Consider the following 21551-nt stretch of genomic DNA (forward strand, 5'->3'; position numbering starts at 1 on the left):
TCAGTTGTCATGCACCTAAATGTACCACTTTTGTTAGGCTTTTTCAAACATTACAACTAGTTTGAAAATACCTATTACCAGTTTAGAGAGCTCTAGGATTTCAGGGGCTTTGAATGGTGCATGATTTTATTGACATACACGTATATAAACAAACACACATGTACATATGCGTGTTTATGTTTGTATACGTATATAAACTTAGGTAAACAAATACATATCTATGTGTTGAAATGTAATATATTTCTCACCCAAAAAAGTGCCCATGAAAGAGATCAAAGCTACTAACTCCTAGGTAAATAGAATTTTGATAGATTCTATCTTACTCAGAGAGGCCTTTCTCCTCACCCTGAGCCCCTCGCACGGCCCTTCCTGACCCCCCAGGGCTGCCGGGAACTCACCGAGGCCGCTGACAGCTCAGCCTCGGGCCTCATGAGCAGCACACTTTGGTCCACGGCACGGAGGGCGCAGAGGGACTGAGGAGAAGCTGAGACTCGCAGGTGGACGTGTGAGGCCGGGAGACTTTGTGCTGGACGGAAGCTCAAGTCCACCTATGAAATTGGGGAGAATGGTCAGAAAAACAAATGTCCTGATTTAATTGATCGATCACAAACATTTCCTGAGTGTTCCACGCATTCAGGACGTACTGACTTTATTTGACTTGGCGGTGGTCGGCACCATGGGAGCCTTGAGGCTTTTTGTCCCCTACGCTTCACTCTGACTCCCAAGAATCAGTTGAATCATTGTAATGACATCTAATTCTCATAAGTGATTAAATTTGAGATTCCATTTTTTACCTTTGTTACAAGGTAAGGTGTTTGTTAAGTGTGGGTGAGTGCACACGGTTCTAGATGCTCTCATATTTTTCTTTTGGCTCCCTAGTAATCTTAAAAACTCGTGTTTCCAACGTTTCGTCATAGACGGGAGCAAGATACTCTGAACTGTATCATATAGTAAGCGACAGTGCACGAGAATTTTAAACTAGGAGGCAAGTGGCATGGATTCCTCGTGTGTCTCTGCCATTCCCTTGCTGAAAATCTCTGGAGGGTTCATTTTAACCCCTTTGGCCCCAGTGGTTCACATGCAGAAAATAATTGATAATAATAGCAACTGAAAAAAAAAAACCCACCTTGTTGGACAGACAGTTTTCAATCGTATATTTTGCAGAATCCCCAACCACTTCCCCGTCAGGTAAAATGGCGTAGATGAGCAATCGGGCGATGGGAGCAATGTCTGTGTCCACAGGGACTGACACCGAAAAGTGGCCTTTCACTGGAGCGCAGAAAGAATGAGGAATTGTGAGTATGGGTTAGACGTCTCCCCCGCGCTGAAATGAAAGTTTTCTGTCCCACGAAGCCAGTTTTAGGAGCCTGGTCTGGTTAACGGCTGTTTCTATTGGTTGGTATAACGGGTAGCAACCAGCAGACCTAGTAGGCTTAGTAGTAAACATAGAATGTTTACCTCTAAGAATTCTGTACCTCTGAGAACTCTAGCTTTAGGAAGAACCGTATCAAAGTGCTCTCTTCTCTTATCCTACAATGGTTCCAGGCTAATTTTCAGCTTTAGCTCGTCTACACAAAGTTCTGATTTTATCTGAGGGCATGGAGACATCCACTTGGCTACTATTTGATCTAGACTTCACACTAGAGAAGGGAGATAGAACCAGAAGTTATGAAGAAACAACAAAAGAGTGGTTCACTGGTAAGTTTTGTTGTAAGTGGTCCCTGAGACTTCCTTAGAAGAGCTGAAAACTTCGGAGGTTTATATTGGTCCGTATTTATTCATGGCGAGAGTCCCATTCCATGGTGGAAGTACCCAATTTAACCTTTCATAAATCAGAACTATCTTCAAAAGGGAATATGATAGAAAGATATAAATGACTCAGCAAAAGACGGAGCATATGGAAAACATTCCAAAATTTTACCTTTCTCTCCATTTCCTAAAACAATTTTTTTTTTGATTTTTTTTTCAATGTTTTTTATTTATTTTGGGGACGGAGAGAGACAAGAGCATGAACGGGGGAGGGGCAGAGAGAGAGGGAGACACAGAATCGGAAATAGGCTCCAGGCTCCGAGCCATCAGCCCAGAGCCTGATGCGGGGCTCGAACTCACAGACCGCGAGATCGTGACCTGGCTGAAGTCGGACGCCTAACCGACTGCGCCACCCAGGCGCCCCCTTAAAACAATTTTAAAATGCCATTTGAGAAGAAGCTCCATGAATGTCTATGGTTTGGAAATGTGGAATACGCATAGATTCTAAGACAACAACATCAACACTTTAAATGATCTGGACAGAATACAGTGCTGAAGGAAAAGAAAAGAAATATTCGGTAAAGGGTGAAAAAAACAGCACCCCATTATTTCTTTCCCCTCTCAGCTTCTCATTTATTGGAGTTAGATGGAAATCCTCTCTCTTTTTTGAAACTATTTCTGGTATTTCTGCAGCGGAAGGCTGACTGTGTCGGAGTGGGGCAGAAATGTGGAATTATGGAAATACTCACTATCTCCCTGCTTCACAGCCAGCACATAGGTCCCAGTTCGGACAATGCCTCCCTTTGCCATTATCTGCAGAAAAGGCAAGGAAAAGGAACTTGGTTTGCCTGACAAAAATCTTACACCCCATGTCTTGCCCTTCATGCGTCATTCTTGCTTTCTTGAGCCCGAGCGGGCAATAATTAGCCCAAAGAGAAGCCAAACTTTCAAAAGGAACATGGATAATAAGTCAAAGTAGTGACATCTACGCGGTTTCCTGGTTCTTTGCCCCTCAGAGGGCTCTTGCCTACGGGGAGTCAACCAACTGGCCTTCCTTCTCACCAGATAATAGAACACGAGCTCCTTCAGCGTCTCCAGGGCGTGTCCATTCAGGATATAATGTGCTTGGACTGTCTGAGTTTGACCACAGGGCAGTTCATGAGGCATGGGCTCCAGGTGGACAAAACTCTTGCTTAGGGAGAATACAAGGTTCGCAGTGTGATAAGCTTCTTCGTTTTCTGCTGACAGCCATTGATAGCCATAACAGGGACTCTGATCCTTGTATTTGACCTAGTGAATTAAAAAAAAAAACCACAGTATTAATTTCATAGATCATATGTCAGAGGGAATCAAAGTTCTCACAAAACTGCCTTGGTTCATCGTCCTACCTTAACTAGCACCTAGAAATCTTTTACTCCACAGTAAAAAGTGAGAGATTGTTTATCTCTATTGCAGGCCTTTGCACCGCAGAGTCTCCCTGGGTTGGTATTTAAATTTCTGAAGGGCATACACAGAGGCATCTTTTGCTGTGTTTAGTGTGTGACACTTTTTTGGGGGCCACTTTACCTACACAGACAGAGACGCTGGAATTCTAAAAGCCCATTGAGGAGACCAAATAGTCTCCAGAAACTGAAGAACTACACTTCGGAGACTTATTTACGATGGATTTCCACCAGGTATTATGAATATGTCATGTTTCAACCTTAAGGGTCTGAGAACACTTTCTGTCAATAGCGTTGGGTTCCAGAGTTGAGTTGGTCAGTTAGCTGAAGTCTATCTATCACTCCTGGGCTGTCTGTGGCTGATTATTTTATTTTGCTTTCCGAATGTTTACTTATTTATTTGGAGAGCGAGAGAGCTTGTGTGGCAAGAGCAGGGGAGGGGCAGAGGGAGAGGGAAGGAGAGAATCCCAAGTGGGCTCTGAGCTGCCAGCACAGAGCCTGAAGTGGGGCTCGAACCCACCAACCTTTGAGACCCATGCTTTGAGCCGAAATCAAGAGTCAGACACTTACCCAACTGAACCACCCAGACTGATTGTTTTTAACGCTTTTTGTGCCTCTGGACTCTCAAGGTTCATAAGCCCTTTTGGGGTTGTCATTTAACTCTTCTCCATGCAGAAGGCTTTCCATATTCTTTTCAGGCTTCCCCTATCCTCATCCTCACCTCCCAAGTGGCATGAATGAATCCTTGTGTCAGCAAAACACTTTATTTATATTTCAATATACGCTCCAGCGATAACATATAAATAATTACCAGAGGGGTTATTTAAAAATAATATTTTTATTTTCAGGATGAGCACATTGCCTGGCGCATGGAAAACGTTCAAGACACTTCTTGATTGAATAAATGGGCGAACACTCAATTTTTAGCTAATTAGGAGATATGGGCTTTAATGCCATCCATGTAAAGTGGGATCAATCAGATATCCCATTTATTTGTCATCATTATTATGTAATGTTTACTTGAGTATCCATATATCTCTATGTGTATATTTCCATTTCCATTGATGAATAGAGAACTCTATGCTAATATAAAGCAAATTATATGGGTATAACAAAAATCTGGAGAAAATTAGAATAGCAGCGGGAAAATAAAGCAAGAACAATAATTTATAGGGTGTATACTCTTGAAAGGAATGCTACTAGTCATGTTAATGGGGCGCCTGGGGGACTCAGTCAGTTAAGCGACCAGCTCTTGGTTTCGCCTCAGGTCATGATCTCATGGTTTGTGGGTTTGAGCCCTGCATTGGGCTCTCCGCTCACGGGGGAGACCTGCTTGGGATTCTCTATCTCCCCCTCTCTCTGCCTCTTCCCTCCTTGCTCTCACTCTCTCTTTCTCTCTCCCCCTCCTTCTAAAAATAAAACCACCCCAAAAGCTTAAATGCTAGTGATGTTAAAATGTAAAAATGTAAAAAGTTATTACTTTTACAGTAATAATATTCATATTCAAGTTAAAGGGGGCTTACTAAGTGCTTTAATATGTATTATCTTTTTCATAAGTATATATTTTTTCCATTTTCATTTCAAAATAACACATTAACTTTTAAAAAAGAAGTTAAACATCACATTTAATCCCCAAACCCTGATAACTAAAGGACATTACTTATAAAATTTTTTTAATGTTTATTTATTTTTGAGAGTGAGAGAGACAGACTATGAGTGGGGGAGGGACAGAGAAAGAGGGGGACACAAAATCCGAAGCAGGCTCCAGGCTCTGAGCTGTCAGCACAGAGCCCGATGTGGGGCTCGAACTCATAAATGGTGAGATCGTGACCTGAGCTGAAGTCAGACGCTTACCCGATGGAGCCACCCAGGTGCTCCCTAAAGGACATTACTTTTAAATTGAGATATTCCTAAAAGTAGCTTGAGGATTCTGTGTCTAATACTATAAACATGAATATATTACATACAGAATAATGTCCTCCTTTGCCTATTTAGGGGCCTAGTATTTGAAAAGCCATTTGGGTTGATTGCACTTTCTTTCATAAAAGAAAAAAAAACCTTTATTAAATTTTTGTTTCTCATGTTTTTTTTTTTTTCTTAAAGTCTCTAGGCTTCCTTTTTATTTTTTTTTTTAAATTTTTTTTTTTAACGTTTATTTATTTTTGAGACAGAGAGAGATGGAGCATGTACGGGGGAGGGTCAGAGAGAGGGAGACACAGAATCTGAAACAGGCTCCAGGCTCCGAGCCGTCAGCACAGAGCCCGATGTGGGGCTCAAACTGACAGACCGCGAGATCATGACTTGAGTCAAAGTCGGCCGCCCAACCGACTAAGCCACCCAGGCGCCCCTAGGCTTACTTTTTAAATTTCATAGTTGTTTCATTAACTTCACTGCTCAATGCAACAAGATCTACATTCTTCCTTGAATGTCAATCACCTTTCTGATTCTGACCTCTAGATCTACCTTATCTTCCTTAACATGTTAATGCAAAACTCACTTCTTTACCCCGGAGAACAGTAATGTAGCTCTGTGGATTCTGCAAATTCCCATGTGCTACGTGTACCCAGCCGGCTTTGCCTCAAAAGTTACAACAGTGTTGGGGCGCCTGGGTGGCGCAGTCGGTTAAGCATCCGACTTCAGCCAGGTCACGATCTCGCGGTCCGTGGGTTCAAGCCCCGCGTCGGGCTCTGGGCTGATGGCTCAGAGCCTGGAGCCTGTTTCTGATACTGTGTCTCCCTCTCTCTCTGCCCCCCCCCGTTCATGCTCTGTCTCTCTCTGTCCCAAAAATAAATACGCGTTGAAAAAAAAAAATTAAAAAAAAAAAAGTTACAACAGTGTTTTCGTTACCTCCCATTTCTCCATACTACTGGACTCTGGGTTCCTTGTGAGTGGAAGTAAATCATAATCTGTGCAATGGCATTTTCTGTTATTTTTGCTATTTCTTCGTCTATAGAGCTTGGCTGAATACAGCCTTTTCTTTTTCTGTAATTTATATGTAACAAACATTTTCTCAAAACCCTCAGCCTCATGTTCTCTACTCTCATTTTCTGGCAGTCTCTGTCTTCATTTCAGGACGACTCAACTTAGGTTACCGGGTTTTTCCTCTTGTTCCCCCCCCCCCTTTTTTTTGTTTCAAGTTTTTATTTAAATTCTTATTAGTTTCAAAATGTAGTATCTTATTTGATGGGGCACATACACCCCAATATATTTAAATGCTATAGATTTATAGCAGCATTATCAACACTAGCCAAATTATGGAAAGAGCCCAAATGTCCATCCATTGATGAATGGATAAAGAAGGTGTGGTATATAAATACAATGGGATATTAGTCAGCCATCGAAAAGAATGAAATCTTGCCATTTGCAGCAACGTGGATGGAGTGAGAGTATATTATGCCAAGTGAAATAAGTCAGATAGAGAAAGAAAAATACCATATGATTTCCCTCATATGTGGAATTTAGGAAACAAAACAAATATATGGGAAGGAAAAGAAAAGAGAGAGGGAAACAAACCATAAGAGACTCTTTTTTTTTTTTAAATTTTTTTTCCCACGTTTATTTATTTTTGGGACAGAGAGAGACAGAGCATGAACTGGGGAGAGGCAGAGAGAGAGGGAGACACAGAATCGGAAACAGGCTCCAGGCTCTGAGCCATCAGCCCAGAGCCTGACGCGGGGCTCGAACTCACAGACCGCGAGATCGTGACCGGGCTGAAGTCGGACGCTTAACCGACCGCGCCACCCAGGCGCCCCAAGAGACTCTTAATGATAGAGAACAAACTGTGGGGTGATGGAGAGAGGTGGATGGGGGATGGGCTAAATGGGTGACGGACATTAAGGAGGGCGCTAGTTGTGATGAGCCTAGGGTGTTATACGGAAGTGATGAATCACTGAATTCTACTCCTGAAACCAATACTGCACTGTATGTTAACTAACTAGAATTTAAGTACAAAGTTGAAACGAAAAAATAATTTAAAAAATGTATTATCTTATTTAATTCTCACAACAACCCCAGGAATTAGGTACTAATATTGTACCCGCTTTACAGATAAGAAAATAAAATATAGAAGTTTTTCGTTATTTTCTCTTAATATAGAGTTAAGCCAGGATTTTAATATAATTTATCTGATTCTGGAACCTACTCTTTCTTTTCTTTTCTTTTCTTTTCTTTTCTTTTCTTTTCTTTTCTTTTCTTTTCTTTCTTTTCCTTTCCTTTCCTTTCCTTTCCTTTCCTTTCCTTTCCTTCCCTTCCCTTCCCTTCCCTTCCCTTCCCTTTCCTTTTTTCCTTTCTTCTTTCTGTAAACATTTTCTTCTTAATGGTGGAAAAAACACCTACCAAAAATGACCATCTTAGTTATTTGTAAGTGAACAGATTGCTGGTATTAAGTAGTGTGCAATAGATCTCCAGAGTTTTTTCATCTTTGTCCAACCAAAGCCAATAAACAACAATTCCTCATTTCTCCTCTGCAGCCCCTGGCAACCACTATTCTTTTTGTTTCTATGACTTGACTATTTCAGGTACCTAATGTAAGTGGAATCATACAGTGTGTGTGTGTGTGTGTGTGTGTGTGTGTGTGTGTGTTTGGTAACGGGCCATTTCACGTAGCATAATGTCTTCAGGGTTCATTCACATTGTAGCATGTGACAGATTTCCTTTCTTTTTAAACCTGATACCATTCCACTGTATGTATAGACTACCTTTTGTTTTTCCGTTCATCTGTTGGTGGATATTTGAGTTGCTTCCCCTTCTTGGTTAATGTGAGTAGTGTTATTATCAACATGAGTGTGCAAATACCTCTTTGAGACTCTGCTTTCAATTATTTTAATATACATCCAGAATGAGATTACTGGATCATATGGTAGTTCTATTTTTAAATTTTGGAGGAACTGCCATGCTGTTTTCCACAGTGGCCACACCATTTTGCATTCTCAACAGCGCACAAACGGAACCCACGCTTTTAACCACAACACTATACTGCCTCCTTTTTAATAATGTTTTCAAAGTTGACCTGAAAAATTGACTTATAATTTCTTTTTTTTTTCATTTCCATAGGACTAAACACCTCTTAGAAATGTCATCACTTCTAGGTTGCAACCTTATTTCCAAGGCTATTTCATGTCATTGGTGACTTCTCTTCCAACTTACCCTGACAGTGAGAGAGGTGCCCATCATGCTGGTGGGGTCGATAGAGAACTGTACCAGGCCATGCTCATCAGTGGTCGCATTGGATTTATAGTTAGCTTCATTTGCTGTGATGAAGATGAGTTCATTTGGCATGGGGACACCTTTCCCATCCACTAGTTGCACCTGAAGATTAAAATCTGTGGATCAGTTATATGGTTAATACCCAGCAGTCACCAAACATTCATTCTATCACAAATATTTATTGAGTACATCCTATATGTTGGATATGGTTCCGGGCATTGAGGCTATCGCAGTGAACAAAGCAAAGCTCCGCCATCTAGATAGAGCTCACCATCTAGTAAAAGAGATAGATGTTAAATAAATGCATAAATGATATGTACGTGTTTAGTAGTCATCAGTCCTGAGACAAACAGTAAAGCAGTGTAAAGGGATGGAGAATCATGGAAATGAAGATAGGGATGACCTGAAAAGTGTATTCTCTGGATATTTTAGAAGTGCTGTGGGTTATATAGAACCTTGGAGAGTCAAAGAACACAAGAGTCAGATCGTAATGACAATTTTTAACCCCTTAGCCAAACTTAATTGAGCCCCAGGCGCTTATTTGGTGGCTGACCGTTAGCTTTTCATGGATTAGTGTTCTGAAGTATAATAAATGCACAAGTTAGAAGTTGCTAATACATTATCCCGTGTACTTTTCTAGTTGCCTTTTATATATCTGCTTCTCAGTCTAGATTTTCCAACTTTTGGAAGGTAGGCAGATAGCAGGAGGCACTCCCCATGTGCAAACTGCAAAATTGAGGCGAATCATATAGTATTCAGTAAGGGCTTAAAGTGAAATTACTGCTAATATGGAACTCAGTAGATGAGTAGTCCAGTTAAGATTTCAAAGAGGATGATTTTTTTTTCAGTAGAAGCCATTTTTGGTTGCAGGAAGCACTGTTCAAAGACTGGGATCAACGTATGTAATTAATGAATAAGATCTGAGTTCGCCAATGAAACATTGGCTGCGCGGGCAAAGTCAAGGTTAGATTCTCTCGAATTGATGAGAGAGTCTTATGACTAATGGGGTAGTTATTTGGCAGGAAGGAAATACAAAAATACAAGCACAATATACTTCTGAGAAATTAAAAATAAATAGACTGTGCATTTTAGGAAGTGACTAAAGTTTCTGAAATTGTTTGCTGTCAGAACATAATCGAGACATTCTAAAACACACTTCACCACTTCTTAATGGGGTCTAGTCCCTCTGTCTTTTACAGTCTCCACACCTGAAACCTCAATAACATGTCCATTAAGAATATGATACACGGTAATTACTCATTGGTGGGCATACAACTGTCATCTCAGACTTTTGGAGTCAGAAAGACCCATTTGCACATGTCTGTTTCCAATAGAAAAATAACAATACAAGGTTTTTCGTAGACACGTGAGAAAATTTGTATTTTTAGAATCTGGAAATCTTACAGAGCAGTATTTTACCCTTATGCGCACTGGTTTTTAATAAATTCTTGCGAGCGTAAAAGAAAGTAATGTTAACTGTAATATCCATGGAGAAACACTAGGTACAGTAGAATCTTTTAGACTTCAAAATAAAAATTAAAGCCACCTACCACTCGCTACCATATAAAGTTAGTGTCAGAGGATCATGTAAGTGGCCACGGGGAATTTTGAGATTCTTGTGAGGAAATCTAAAAACCTGACACTATCTACCGGTAGTGAAAAGATGAAAAGATTGAGTGACATCGCACAAGGCTGTTCAAAAAGTTGGGGGAAACAACCCTTCTGATTTTGATGGTGCTTTAGAAGGACTTTATAGATTTCATATACAAGTTCATAGAGGGAAAGATTTATTTTTATGTGGTTTTATACCTTTGGCTATATTAATCAATAGATAATATTAAGCAGGTCTGGTTTTAGCAGGATTTGTGTTTATTAAATGATGCTACGTATTTTGATTTGTGAATTAGAAAATACTCCACCTGCCCAAAGAAGGGGATCCCTTGTCTAAAGTATGGGTCCACTTTCACAAATGAGAGTTTGGTTATGGTTCTTGTTATTTCACTGGATCCTTTTCCAGTTAATTCTACCTCTGGAAAAAAAAAAAAAAGAAAGAAAATAAATTGCTTTTTGGAAGGATGATCCCCCCTGAACTTCTTCTTCTTCTTTTTTTTTTTTTAATGTTTTTAACTTATTTTTGAGAGAAAGAGAGACAGAGCACAAACAAGGGAGGGGCAGAGACAGAGGGAGACACAGAATTCGAAGCAGGCTCCAGGCTCTTTGAGCTGTCAGCACAGAGCCCAACTTGGGACTCGAACTTGTGAACTGTGGGATCATGACCTGAGCCCCAGTCAGACGCTCAGCCGACGGAGCCACCCAGGTGCTCCAATCCCCCCCTGAACTTCTTATGTTACTACTTCCCTTCCAATTCATAATTTGGCAAAGGAAATAAATCAGTGTTCATTGCTTTTCCCCCCGTACCCACATGGTACACAGACCTGTTCCTTCTTCTTGGATCTTGGCCTCCACTTCAAGCTTCATTTCATACCCTTGTCTCTTCATCTGGAAGATCTTGGTTTTTATTTGTTGAGAAAAGCAGCCCTGGCTGTTTAGCTAGGAGGGGATAAAGCAAAATACAGAAACGTAATACTGGACAGGTCAGTGGTCGGTTAATCTGGTGGGATTTTTTGGGGGGACAGTGTAACCTAAGGGTTTTCTAACGACAAGAACACAATAAATATTCTCTAGGGATTAGTTATGATTACATTTCCTGATAGCATCTGGTTTATTACAGACAGATATTTCTTAGTATCTGATATTCCCTAGAGTTAATGGGATAGGCATGCCTTAAAAATTTGTGGGTAATCTTACTGTAGGGAGGACCTAAGTTTTCACCAAAGCCGGGCCCCCCGTTCCATAGTACACAACTGTTGCAAGGAAGTGGCTGCCCATCTGAAGACTGTGTTTCCTACCTCCTGGCACGTAGGTGGGGCCATGTGACAAGTTCTTGCTCACGGAAAGAAGGCAAAACCTATACCCTTCCCAGCCCAAATGCTTAACAGATATAATGATTCTCCTTCTTCCTTCATACAAGTAGATGTCCAAGGCAGCTTTGAATGCCAGGTTTGGAGACTGCTCTCCACTTCCACTATTCTGGGTGCTTGGTGAACCAAGCACACCCCCAGTAGCCAATTATAAGAAAGAAGTAATTCTTATTGTGCTAAATCACTGACATGTAAATTACTGTGGCTAACACAGCATTCTCTTGTAGAGTGTTCTCTTCCTGGGTTAGCACCATGTTGTAACTCACTGCTTATCAACAATGTCTCTATTGTTAGTTCCTTAGGAGGGACAGTCTTCCACCTACCTGTTGACTGAATTTCTCACAGATGGCCTGTGACTCTCCACTATAGCAGTTAGAAGGGTTACTGTACTTTCTGCACATGCTCATAGTCAGATGTCCTTGGACAGGCTTCCCGTATGTGTATCTGTCATAGGAACATTGCCAAATGAATCAAAGCAGACATTGAACATCCCCATTTTCTACCTATTTATATTCCCCCTTTAGCTGAAGTATATTTCCTCTCTGTACTTCCCTCTAATCTCTGCAGGGCCTTCACAATGCTGAGAGCAAGTATGTTAAGTAATGACCCTTCTTTTTAACAAATCTCTAGTGCGACATGCTGAGATTTACTAGTCTTCTTTGATCATGTCTTTTTTGCCCCTTAATTTTTTAATTTTTAATCCCATCTTTTAAAAGATACATCTCTTATTACCAAAGCTACCCCTGTTCTTAAGAGAGAGGGGAAAAAAACAATACCAACAAAACAAAGAAGAGAGAAAATGCCCTCAATTCTACCTAGGAATACAAACTATTACTATGATGGTGTCTCCTTCCATTATCCTCTTGTGATGTGTTGCCTTCTCTATGTATATGGAGTTTAACTTGTTTACTTTTTATGAAACTGGGTTTGTGCCATATAGATATGTCATTGATGGTTGATGTGTTTTCAAGGGCATTTGTTTCCTTCCCTATCTAAAATATCTTCTGAATCTTTACTTGCAAGAGTATTGGCTCACCAGTTACATAGGATCAGGAATTTGGTGGCGATTACTCTGAGACAGTGCTGGGGCAGGGACCCTGGGGAATTGTGGGTGCATTACGTGTGCGGTCGTGGGCAGGGCTGGTTTCTTCACTCTGTTTGCTCTTTCTGCTAGTGCTATCGATGGACGACTGGGGATGGGAGCATTAGATTTTAGAAACACGAATTTTCAATGTTGGAAAGGACCAAACTGAGATATCATGTCCAGTCTCATCAGGAAAAATGGCAGTGCTGAGAGGAATGTGACATGACCTGGGTAGACCGATGACTCAGCTGAGATCTTGGTAATATGCCTATCTCTACAAATTCTGAATCAAAGCTATTTTTCCACTATGTGTGCAAGGTCACGTAAATGATCTGTTGATGACAGAATTTCCTCTACCTGGGAAATGGGAAAGTCACTATCCTTCAACACTATCCCATTTGTGTGTGCGTGTGTGTACGTGTGTGTGTGTGTGCGTATAGCCTTGTCACTTTCAGAATCAGTCCTCATAGATAGGTTCTCTAGGAACAGTTGCTTGCCCCGTGATAGTTATGACGACGCTGGTAAGGACATGAAAGAACATAAGAAGGAAAGATAGAGAAGCAACAGGCGAGGAAGGTTCTAGAGATGGGATGATTCCATGTACTTAAAGTATTTGTCCTCCCACTGTTCTTAAAGAAATGAGTGAAAATATCCCAAATGGTGAGTCTCCTTTTTTTTTTTTTAAAGTTTACTTATTTTGAGAGAGAGAGAGAGAGAGAGAGTACACACGAGCGAGGGAGGGGCTGAGAGAGAGAGAGAAACAGAGAGAGAATCCTCCCTGATGTCAGCACGGAGCTGGACGTGGGGCTCTAACTCAGGAAATGCGAGATCATGACCTGAGCTGAAATCAAGAGTCAGACGCTTAACTGACTAGCCACCCAGCTTCCCCATGGTGAATCTCCTTTAAATAATTCTCTCAAACGATTAAAAAAAAATAATAACAATAAACTCACAGGCCACATACTGACACATTCACCTCTTCTTCCAAGATAGTGATTACCTTTGGCATTGTTACTTGGACTTCAAACTTGGGGAGCACTGTTCATCGGAGATAAAGGAAGTTAGTGGTTGTTTTTCAACTTTGGGGGAGTTAGTATTTTCAGTCTCTCTGTAACAATTCCCGAACAGTGTCTTAGGGTCCTGAAAAGTTGGCTGTACTCTTCCTTCCAACCACCTTACCATCAGATGGATATTCTGGTTGAAGGACTGTGACGGAACACTGTAATCCTAATGAATTATGGAAGCCTTCTCTTAAAGGTATTTTACATTTTTTTTGAGATGAAAAATTATTACAAAAACAGCCAAGCTATACAAAGTCCTATTCACAGATTATTGATAGTCTCATTGGGGTTAGATATAACTGACTCTACTCGAAGCCCAACCTCACATGTAGGAAATGAAAGGACTCTAAATAACCTCAAATTCCAGGCCCTGGAAGGTTGGATATGAAGAAAATGCTCCGTGACTTTCCGTCATCCATACCAAATTCCTCCACGGCGAAGGGGTGCTCCGTTCTTCCACCTGATTCCTTCTGTACCACCACCTTGTAAGAGCCCTGGATGGGCTCTGATGAGAGGGGAAAGGCCAGTTGCGTGAGACCACTCGCTAACTTGAGTTTCTGCCATTGTGCGATACGATTTCCTTTCGGGTCCTATGGATACAGTAATTGTAACTTACAAAAGAGCCTAGAGCCTTAGAGACAATAACAGAAATCTATGGAGACCCCTATGTTATCCGCAAAGACAACCAATGGGGTGGTGGTGAAGGAGGGAAGGAAGATGACTCAAAACTATCTGGTGCTGTATGAACTCAGACATTTCTCCCTTAATGACAAGCTTCCGGTAGAATGTAACAGCCTCTCAAATATGAACATTTTCTCTAAATGTATTACTTTAATTCTGATTATGGAATGATTCCTGTTGCTTACCTGAATGAATACAAGTGGAATCTGAAAGACAAAAGAGAAATAAAGGAATGTAGAGTTATCTTCAAATATTCTTAATTGTGATTTATAAGCAAGACATCTTTATGCAGAATACCTCTATCTATAGTAAAACAGGAAAAAAATTCAGGTTAAGTTTTATAAAACTTTTCACTCATCTATTTTAAGCAATTAATAAATAATATTAAGAGCTTATTAAGCTATCAGCAAAATATAGGTATGTGCACAGCCTTTCATTAGCAATAGTATTTACTGACATTACTTCAATGCTTATAGCATCAAGTGAGGAATACTCACTCCTTTGTTATGAAATTTTACGGATTAAGAAACAAACACCAACAAAATTATAAGTAACCATACTCAGATCCAAATATCGAGATGGCCAAAGAATTCTTAGTTCGAAGAATAAAGAAGAGGAATAGCTCCTCTGCTATCAATATTTAGTCATTTAAAAAAATGCGTTATTTATTTTTGAGAGAGCACAAGTGGGGTGGGGCAGAGAAAAGGGGACAAAGGATCCAAAGCGGGTTGTGTGCTGACGACAATGACCCGATGCAGGGCTCCAACCCACCAACCGTGAGATCATGACCTGAGCTGAAGTCAGACCTTCACCGACTGAGCCACCCAGCTGCCCCAAGATACATATTTTATATATTCTTAATATTTATATATTTATAATTTTATATTGATACTTATTTGATATTTAATATTTATGAATGTAAGATATATATCAATGATATATCAGTCATGTATCTGAAATATAAAGAATTTTATATTATATACACACACACACTCACACACCTGATTTATATATCAGGTAGGGAAATGCCAAGAAGAAAAAACGGGGGACAGTAAGGCTGCTACAATGATGGATAAGGTGTTTATTTTAGACGGAGATGTGAAAGTAGAAACCAGGAGACCAGCTTCAAGGTTACTGAAATAGTCTTTTTTAGAAGTGATATTGGCCATGGGGCACCTGGGTGGCTCAGTTGGTTGAGCTTCCAGCTTTGGCTCAGGTCATGATCACATGGTTCATGAGTTTGAGCCCTGCCTTGGGCTCTCTGCTTGCTGTCACCACAGAGCTTGCTTTGGATCCTCTGTCCCTTCTACTCTCTGCCTCTCCCCTGCTCGTTCTCTCTCTCTCTCAAAATAAATAAACTTAAAAAAACAAAAGCCGTGATATTGGCCAGGATGAGATTGTAGTAATTCAAGTGGTAAGAAAGAGAAATAGTCTGGGTATATTTCAAGCTAACATGACTTTCAGATGTAGTGGATGCGAGTGTCAAAGAGAGGAAGCAGGGATTACGTGAGAATCTTTTGTTTAAGGCGTTAGAAGAAAAGAATCGCCTTTGAGACAAGAAGATGTGGTGGGGTGGTGGCTTTGGGAGAGAAAAACGAAGACTTTTTTGTTTGATGCCTGCATTAAAGCTGAAAGAGTTATTTCTTATCAATATCAAGTAGGATTAGTTTCACTTGATCTTAGCCAAAAGGCTGAGAAGCGATCAAGTAGTGTTAGTTTCAAGGAACAAAGACTGATTACACTCTTCCTTTATAGAGGAGGTTTTTGGTAGGTATGTTTAGAAAAATTCTAACTCTTTGATAGTTTATTTGAATTTAAGCTGTTTGATGGTGTAGGTGGGTCTATTATGTAATATCTCTTTCTAATTTGCCTAATTGAGAACTTTATAAGGAATAAGTTTAACTGTGTGACAGGTGACTAAGTACCAGTACCAAGATGGAAAGAATTAGGCACTCTCTTGAGCTGGGATTCTGGTTTAAATGAGGACCTCTCACTGTTGTACTGCCAGAAATAACCACCAGTGATACCAGATTCTTCCTCTTCCTGGTCCTCCTCCAACACCAAAAACAGGCTTCCAGATTATTTATCCAGATACGAATGATTCCATATAGACATTTGGAGACTCACCAACTCACTCAGGGGGTGAAAATTTTCATCCAATGAGACAACACGAAACTTCACTGAAACAGAAATATTTTCCATGAGTCCTAGAGACCTTAAGTCAGGCCTATGGGCTGGTGAGACAAACTTTTAAAGAACCAGGACTACAAGGAATTTGACTGGGGAATATGCAGGGGAGGAAGAGCTTTTCTTTTGGGAGCTGTTCTAACTGTAGGGCCTCTTTGTACCTGTTTGCCCTGGTTTGTAGATGGCTTTGTCTGTCTGGACGAAGACCAGACTCTCTTGATTTTTAACCACGACTGTGGTCCGCTTCTTGAATTCTTGGGTTGGTCCTTTCACTTGGACAGTGAGGAACATGACCTCCTCATTGGATGGAGATCTTGGGACCTGAAACATAAGACAGACCCCAAGAACCCATTCAGTCTCCCAAGTTTCCCCTGCCACCCCATGTTCCTCTCCTCCCTGGACATCTGGCCCCTTTGCTTCACTGCGCCCCCCTGATTGTCAGTAGGGGAAGTTGCCATGGACAGGAATTACTTCTGTCATTTTACAAATGGGGAGACAGAACAGAAGATGGAGGAAAATATATCAGTACAAGAGGTCATAAGTGAGACTCACATCTCCTTATAGATCAAACAATACAGTCCTGATCCAATTATATACTGAACTTTACCAAGTTGATGTTATGTGCTTAAAGGGCATGGTAGGAATATATTTTAAGGCTATGGGAAAGAAAACTACCATAGTTTATTGGCCGTAGGCTATAAGCATGTTACGTGTGGGCAACTCTGAAGAGATTGGATATGTGCTTATGGAAATTTCTACAATTTTCACTCTTCAGTATGGGGTGATGCGTTCCTGTCAGGCCACCACTGGGGGCGTACGTCATGCATTGGTCTAGTGTGCCTTATTAATATTTTTTTCTATTTTCCATTTTACAGAAGTCACATTTTAAGAAGAAGTCACATTTTCCCTTTGTCCAGTGCATACTGCTTTTTCCCCTCCTGGCTAACAGAAATTTTCTTTGGTCATTAAGTTGATTTTTAATATGCCTATAAACATTTGGCTCCCATGGCTGGAAATCCACACACACTGCTTCTTAATTCCTATGCATAGTTACTACATTTAGATTTCTTTCTGAAGTCTTTTCCAGGCTCTCAAAGTTTTATCTTGACTGAATTCTAGATGCCTATGACCCTAACCAGTAGAATCAAGTGTATTAAGTCCAATGGGCATACTCACAGTGAAGGAGACGCAGTGGAATAAATCCTTCTCCGCCACCAGGTCAGTGAAGAGGCTCTGGTTTCCCCTGACGGACTCCAAGGAAGCACTTACAGTCACTGTCTCATCCAGGTAGCTCAGAAGGATGCAACCCTTCTCAGGGGTCTCGGTGTGGAGCAGGGAGGGGACCAGGGCCATGTACTGCCTGGGAATGGGGGAGTCCAGTTAGAGGAGAGCGTAGGAGGGGAATCACCCTGGTGTTATCACCAGCACTATTTTCCATCACAGTTATTGTTACTGTCATTCGTTCTCTACCACAAGAAGACGTATTGGTGAACATGAAATTGATCTCTGCTGTGGAACGGCACGTGTGAGACTTATTCCCTGTTCCATCACCGATGCCATTGCAGTGAACATTTGACTTGTGTGAGCAAATTTGCTGAGACACCTCACTTTCAGGAACACCGTATGCAAGCATCCGAATTCACATCAGAAATAGGCGGATTACACTTACCGTGTCGTAAATCTATTTTACACTGGGACTGTTGTAAAAAGCAAGCAAGGTCTCAGGGGAGACATTACAAAAACCAATCAACGGGCAGTGCTTTCCCTGGATATATATAGCCAACGACCCTGTGAAAATCGTATGGAAAATACTTGCTTCCACTTTGTAGATATGGAATCTGACGCTCAAAGAAAGTCATTAAAGTCTCAGTTGTGGTGAGCAACTAATGTTATCTTCTTGTTACCTAACTCTGGCTATTTGCATTTTCAATATTTGCCCCTCAGTTCTTGGCTAGACAGTGGTTCCGCCCACAAATGGCCTTCTAGTGATTGAATTTGGGGCCGAGGTAACTCATGAGCAGAACAGACTTTGACAATACCCTCATACATAGTTTTTTTGGCTGTGTAGTTTTCAAACATTTCTGCTCACAGAACTCCTAAAATAATTTTTAGACACTACACATTCCTTACACATTTTCAAGTAAACATGTATATTTTTGCCACAAGTTTAAGTAATAGCAAAAGATACTATTTCCAATGACATTTTTAAAGTTAAAACTTACATCAGTCTTTTATAAGTTTTTGATGGGTTCTTAAATATTATAGCGACAACATACCCAATATGACCTATTTAAAAAATATGTCAAAATGTCCTTTCTGTGATGATCAGAAATTTAACATCTTTCTTTCTTTTTTCCTCCTTAAACTTGAATTACCATGCCACTGACTACATAGAAGTTTATCCCAAGACTTTAATGCTTCAAAATATGTTCATGGATAACTCTGGCTTCTTTATTAACTCTATATGTATATATATATACATATGCTCATACATATGATACTATGGATGGGTGCCTAATTTAACTTTAACTCTTTATGCGACCATAAAGTTGTAAACGCTAAGCATTTTCTTCTGGATTGAATTATTTTTAGAAGCCTTACGAGAATACAACTGATCAAAACAATATGAATGTATTACAAGTCACGATTCACACATACTATAGCAAATCAAAATATTTTCGAAGCACATATTTAATGAGAACAATGAGCTGTTTTTGAGTTTCCACGGAATGGCTATTCCTTAATAGCGAGAATTGAAAGAGGCCTAACATTAATTGTGTTGCTATTTTTAGTCTGTATAGACATGAGTGCCACGAAAAACTGTTTACCTGAAAGTAAATAAAACACAGATAAAACAAGTATATCGTTGTTACCGGCTTTTGCAACTCTTTCTGCATTATATACCAACATTCACCAAGTATCTGTTATCAAGAATCGCTTCTAATCACCTGTCAGCTGGTATTTCGTTTGGATCCCCCTCAACTTTGTTGACACAAAGCATCCATCATCACATAATCTGCCAAAGAATTTTCTCCCTCATCATTAGAATGCTTTGCTTTCTCCACACCAATATCAATAGTTCAAATCGTTTTTATGATTTGGCATCCTACAGATTTTTATACCCCAGGACAGTGCTCCATGGTAGAATACAATTGAAGGAGAGGTTTGCCTTTTTCTTTCTTTCTTTCTTTCTTTCTTTCTTTCTTTCTTTCTTTCTTTCTTTTATAAAGTGGAAGATGGACAATGAAGGAAGGCGAAGTAATAAAGGATAAATAGCACGGTCGAGAGCAAGCAATCTGAATGTGAGGATCTGGAAATCGATTCCTTTGAAAGGATCACTTACTTCCCAAAGCCCCTTAGAAAGTCTTTGCATATGCCTAGCAAATTTAGAAATTCAGAGATTTGGAGAGTTGGAGAAGATTAGTTAAGAATAAGTAAAGAATGAATAAACCAGATTTATGAAATCTTATCATGGGAAGAGACTTTAAGGGTAAGAAGGTGACAGTTTCATGGGAAAGACAAATGAATCATACAAAGGAGAATCAGAGAGGATTCTCTTTTAGGGAAAGGACTCTTTATGTTCTATGTGAAACTCACAGTTTTCCAGGGACTGAGGCATCTGCAGGCAGGAAGATCAGAAGGAGGAGAATAAGATTTGGATGAAGGAGTTTGTTCTTCCCCATGCTGCAGGGAGAAGGGCCCCCAGGAGACCAGACTGTACTGCACCCCGCTCCCCTGCAACTGGTCTGGTCCCAGACATTCCTCAGAGCAACTAGGCTTTATGCTGCTCTCTGTGCAAACAGGAAGTTCCACCCACACAGGGTGTCTAAACAAAGTAGAGGTCTCTGAACTTCTGTGGAAGGGTCATTGCTCTCAGGGGCCTAATTACAGTCAAGGTTAATTCCTTGTGGGCTAAAGAGAATTCCTGGAGGGATAAAATCCACATTCCCCTTCATGCTCGCTTTCTCTGCCTTTTACTGTAAAGCAGCTAATCGGGTTTGCAACCCCTTCTCTCTCTTACTTCTTCGTTCCACTTCCCCACAGCTCCTTTTGTGGCTTTCCTCACGTCTCTTGCCTGAATAGTTGGCAAGGGAAGCTACAATTTAAGCAACACGGGACAGGCTCAAAATAGCTATTTCACTGCAGGTCAGCGTGCCTGCAAGTCCTCCATTAGATATGCCTGCTCACATGTTGAAGCAGTTTCAGCATTCAGTAGTTGTCTCTGGAAATGATATTGGATTGAGCTAATAGGTGTTTGACCTTAGGGATATTACTGGATGGCGGATGCGGAGCCAGATCCTGGGGGAATGAAAATAGAAAATATTTTCCTGTATTGAGACAGTGAGAAGCTGAAAAGAGAAATGGCAGGACCTCAAGAAGAAAGCTTTGACCTACAGGGCAAAAATCACAATAGTCTTTATCATTTACTGTACACACAAGTTTTGTTACTGCCTTCTAAATATACTACTCTTCAACAGTCTTTAATCATATAAACTATTTCATCCATCCATCCATCCATCCATCCATCATGTATTCAACTATCTATTCAAACTATACATCCATCCATCCATCCATCCATCCATCTATCCATCCATCCATCCATCATGTATTCAACTATCTATCTATTCAAACTATACATCCATCCATCCATCCATCCATCCATCCATCCATCCAGCTATCTGGTTGTTTTATAAGTATTTATAGAGCCAAGTAGGGCTCAGTATCATGCAAATTATGGAGATGGAATGGTCAAATATGTAGAAACAGGTATGCACTAAAAGGTCTTATGTTCTGTGGGTGTGAAAGCAGACAAATAAACAAGCAATAAAAATACAGTAGCCAAACATTATTATTATTTTTTTTTGGCCCCTATAACATGAATATTTATTTGCTTGATTCTGTCTAAAAGATTCCTTAACGTATCCTCCTTTTAAAAATTCTTTGCTTTTTTTGCTCTTCAGCTTGGGTGCTTTCTATTATCCTGTTTTCCAGATCACTGCTGTGTTTTTGTTGTTGTTGTTGTTGTTGTTGTTGTTGCATCTCCTAATCTACTCTTCCGCTAGCATATTTTTATGTCGGTTATTGTCTTCTTTAACTGTGATATTTTTTTTCCTTAATATTTTCTGCCTTCTTATTTGGAAATAGCAGCAAACGGAGTCAT

At 40.4% G+C, this 21551-nt stretch overlaps 1 protein-coding gene across 1 annotated transcript in view; it reads right to left on the reverse strand.

Moving 5' to 3' along the window:
• The window catches only part of A2M (alpha-2-macroglobulin), a 45662-nt gene extending 25489 nt beyond the window's left edge, over positions 1-20173 (reverse strand). The window contains exons 1-15 of the mRNA XM_043564671.1: positions 19988-20173; positions 17567-17750; positions 16552-16711; positions 16331-16383; positions 14389-14409; positions 13944-14112; positions 13415-13499; positions 11701-11821; positions 10832-10946; positions 10316-10425; positions 8337-8498; positions 2812-3039; positions 2499-2562; positions 1127-1269; positions 399-548 (exon numbers count right to left, since the gene is read on the reverse strand). Of these exons, the coding sequence (XP_043420606.1) occupies positions 399-548; positions 1127-1269; positions 2499-2562; positions 2812-3039; positions 8337-8498; positions 10316-10425; positions 10832-10946; positions 11701-11821; positions 13415-13499; positions 13944-14112; positions 14389-14409; positions 16331-16383; positions 16552-16711; positions 17567-17750; positions 19988-20073 (1851 nt within the window). The 5' untranslated portion in view covers positions 20074-20173. The remainder of the gene's footprint in view (positions 1-398; positions 549-1126; positions 1270-2498; positions 2563-2811; positions 3040-8336; positions 8499-10315; positions 10426-10831; positions 10947-11700; positions 11822-13414; positions 13500-13943; positions 14113-14388; positions 14410-16330; positions 16384-16551; positions 16712-17566; positions 17751-19987) is intronic.
• Between the last annotated feature and the right edge of the window lie 1378 nt (positions 20174-21551).

The sequence above is a fragment of the Prionailurus bengalensis genome, chromosome B4 (assembly GCF_016509475.1).
Source record: "Prionailurus bengalensis isolate Pbe53 chromosome B4, Fcat_Pben_1.1_paternal_pri, whole genome shotgun sequence".
Taxonomy (NCBI): domain Eukaryota; kingdom Metazoa; phylum Chordata; class Mammalia; order Carnivora; family Felidae; genus Prionailurus; species Prionailurus bengalensis.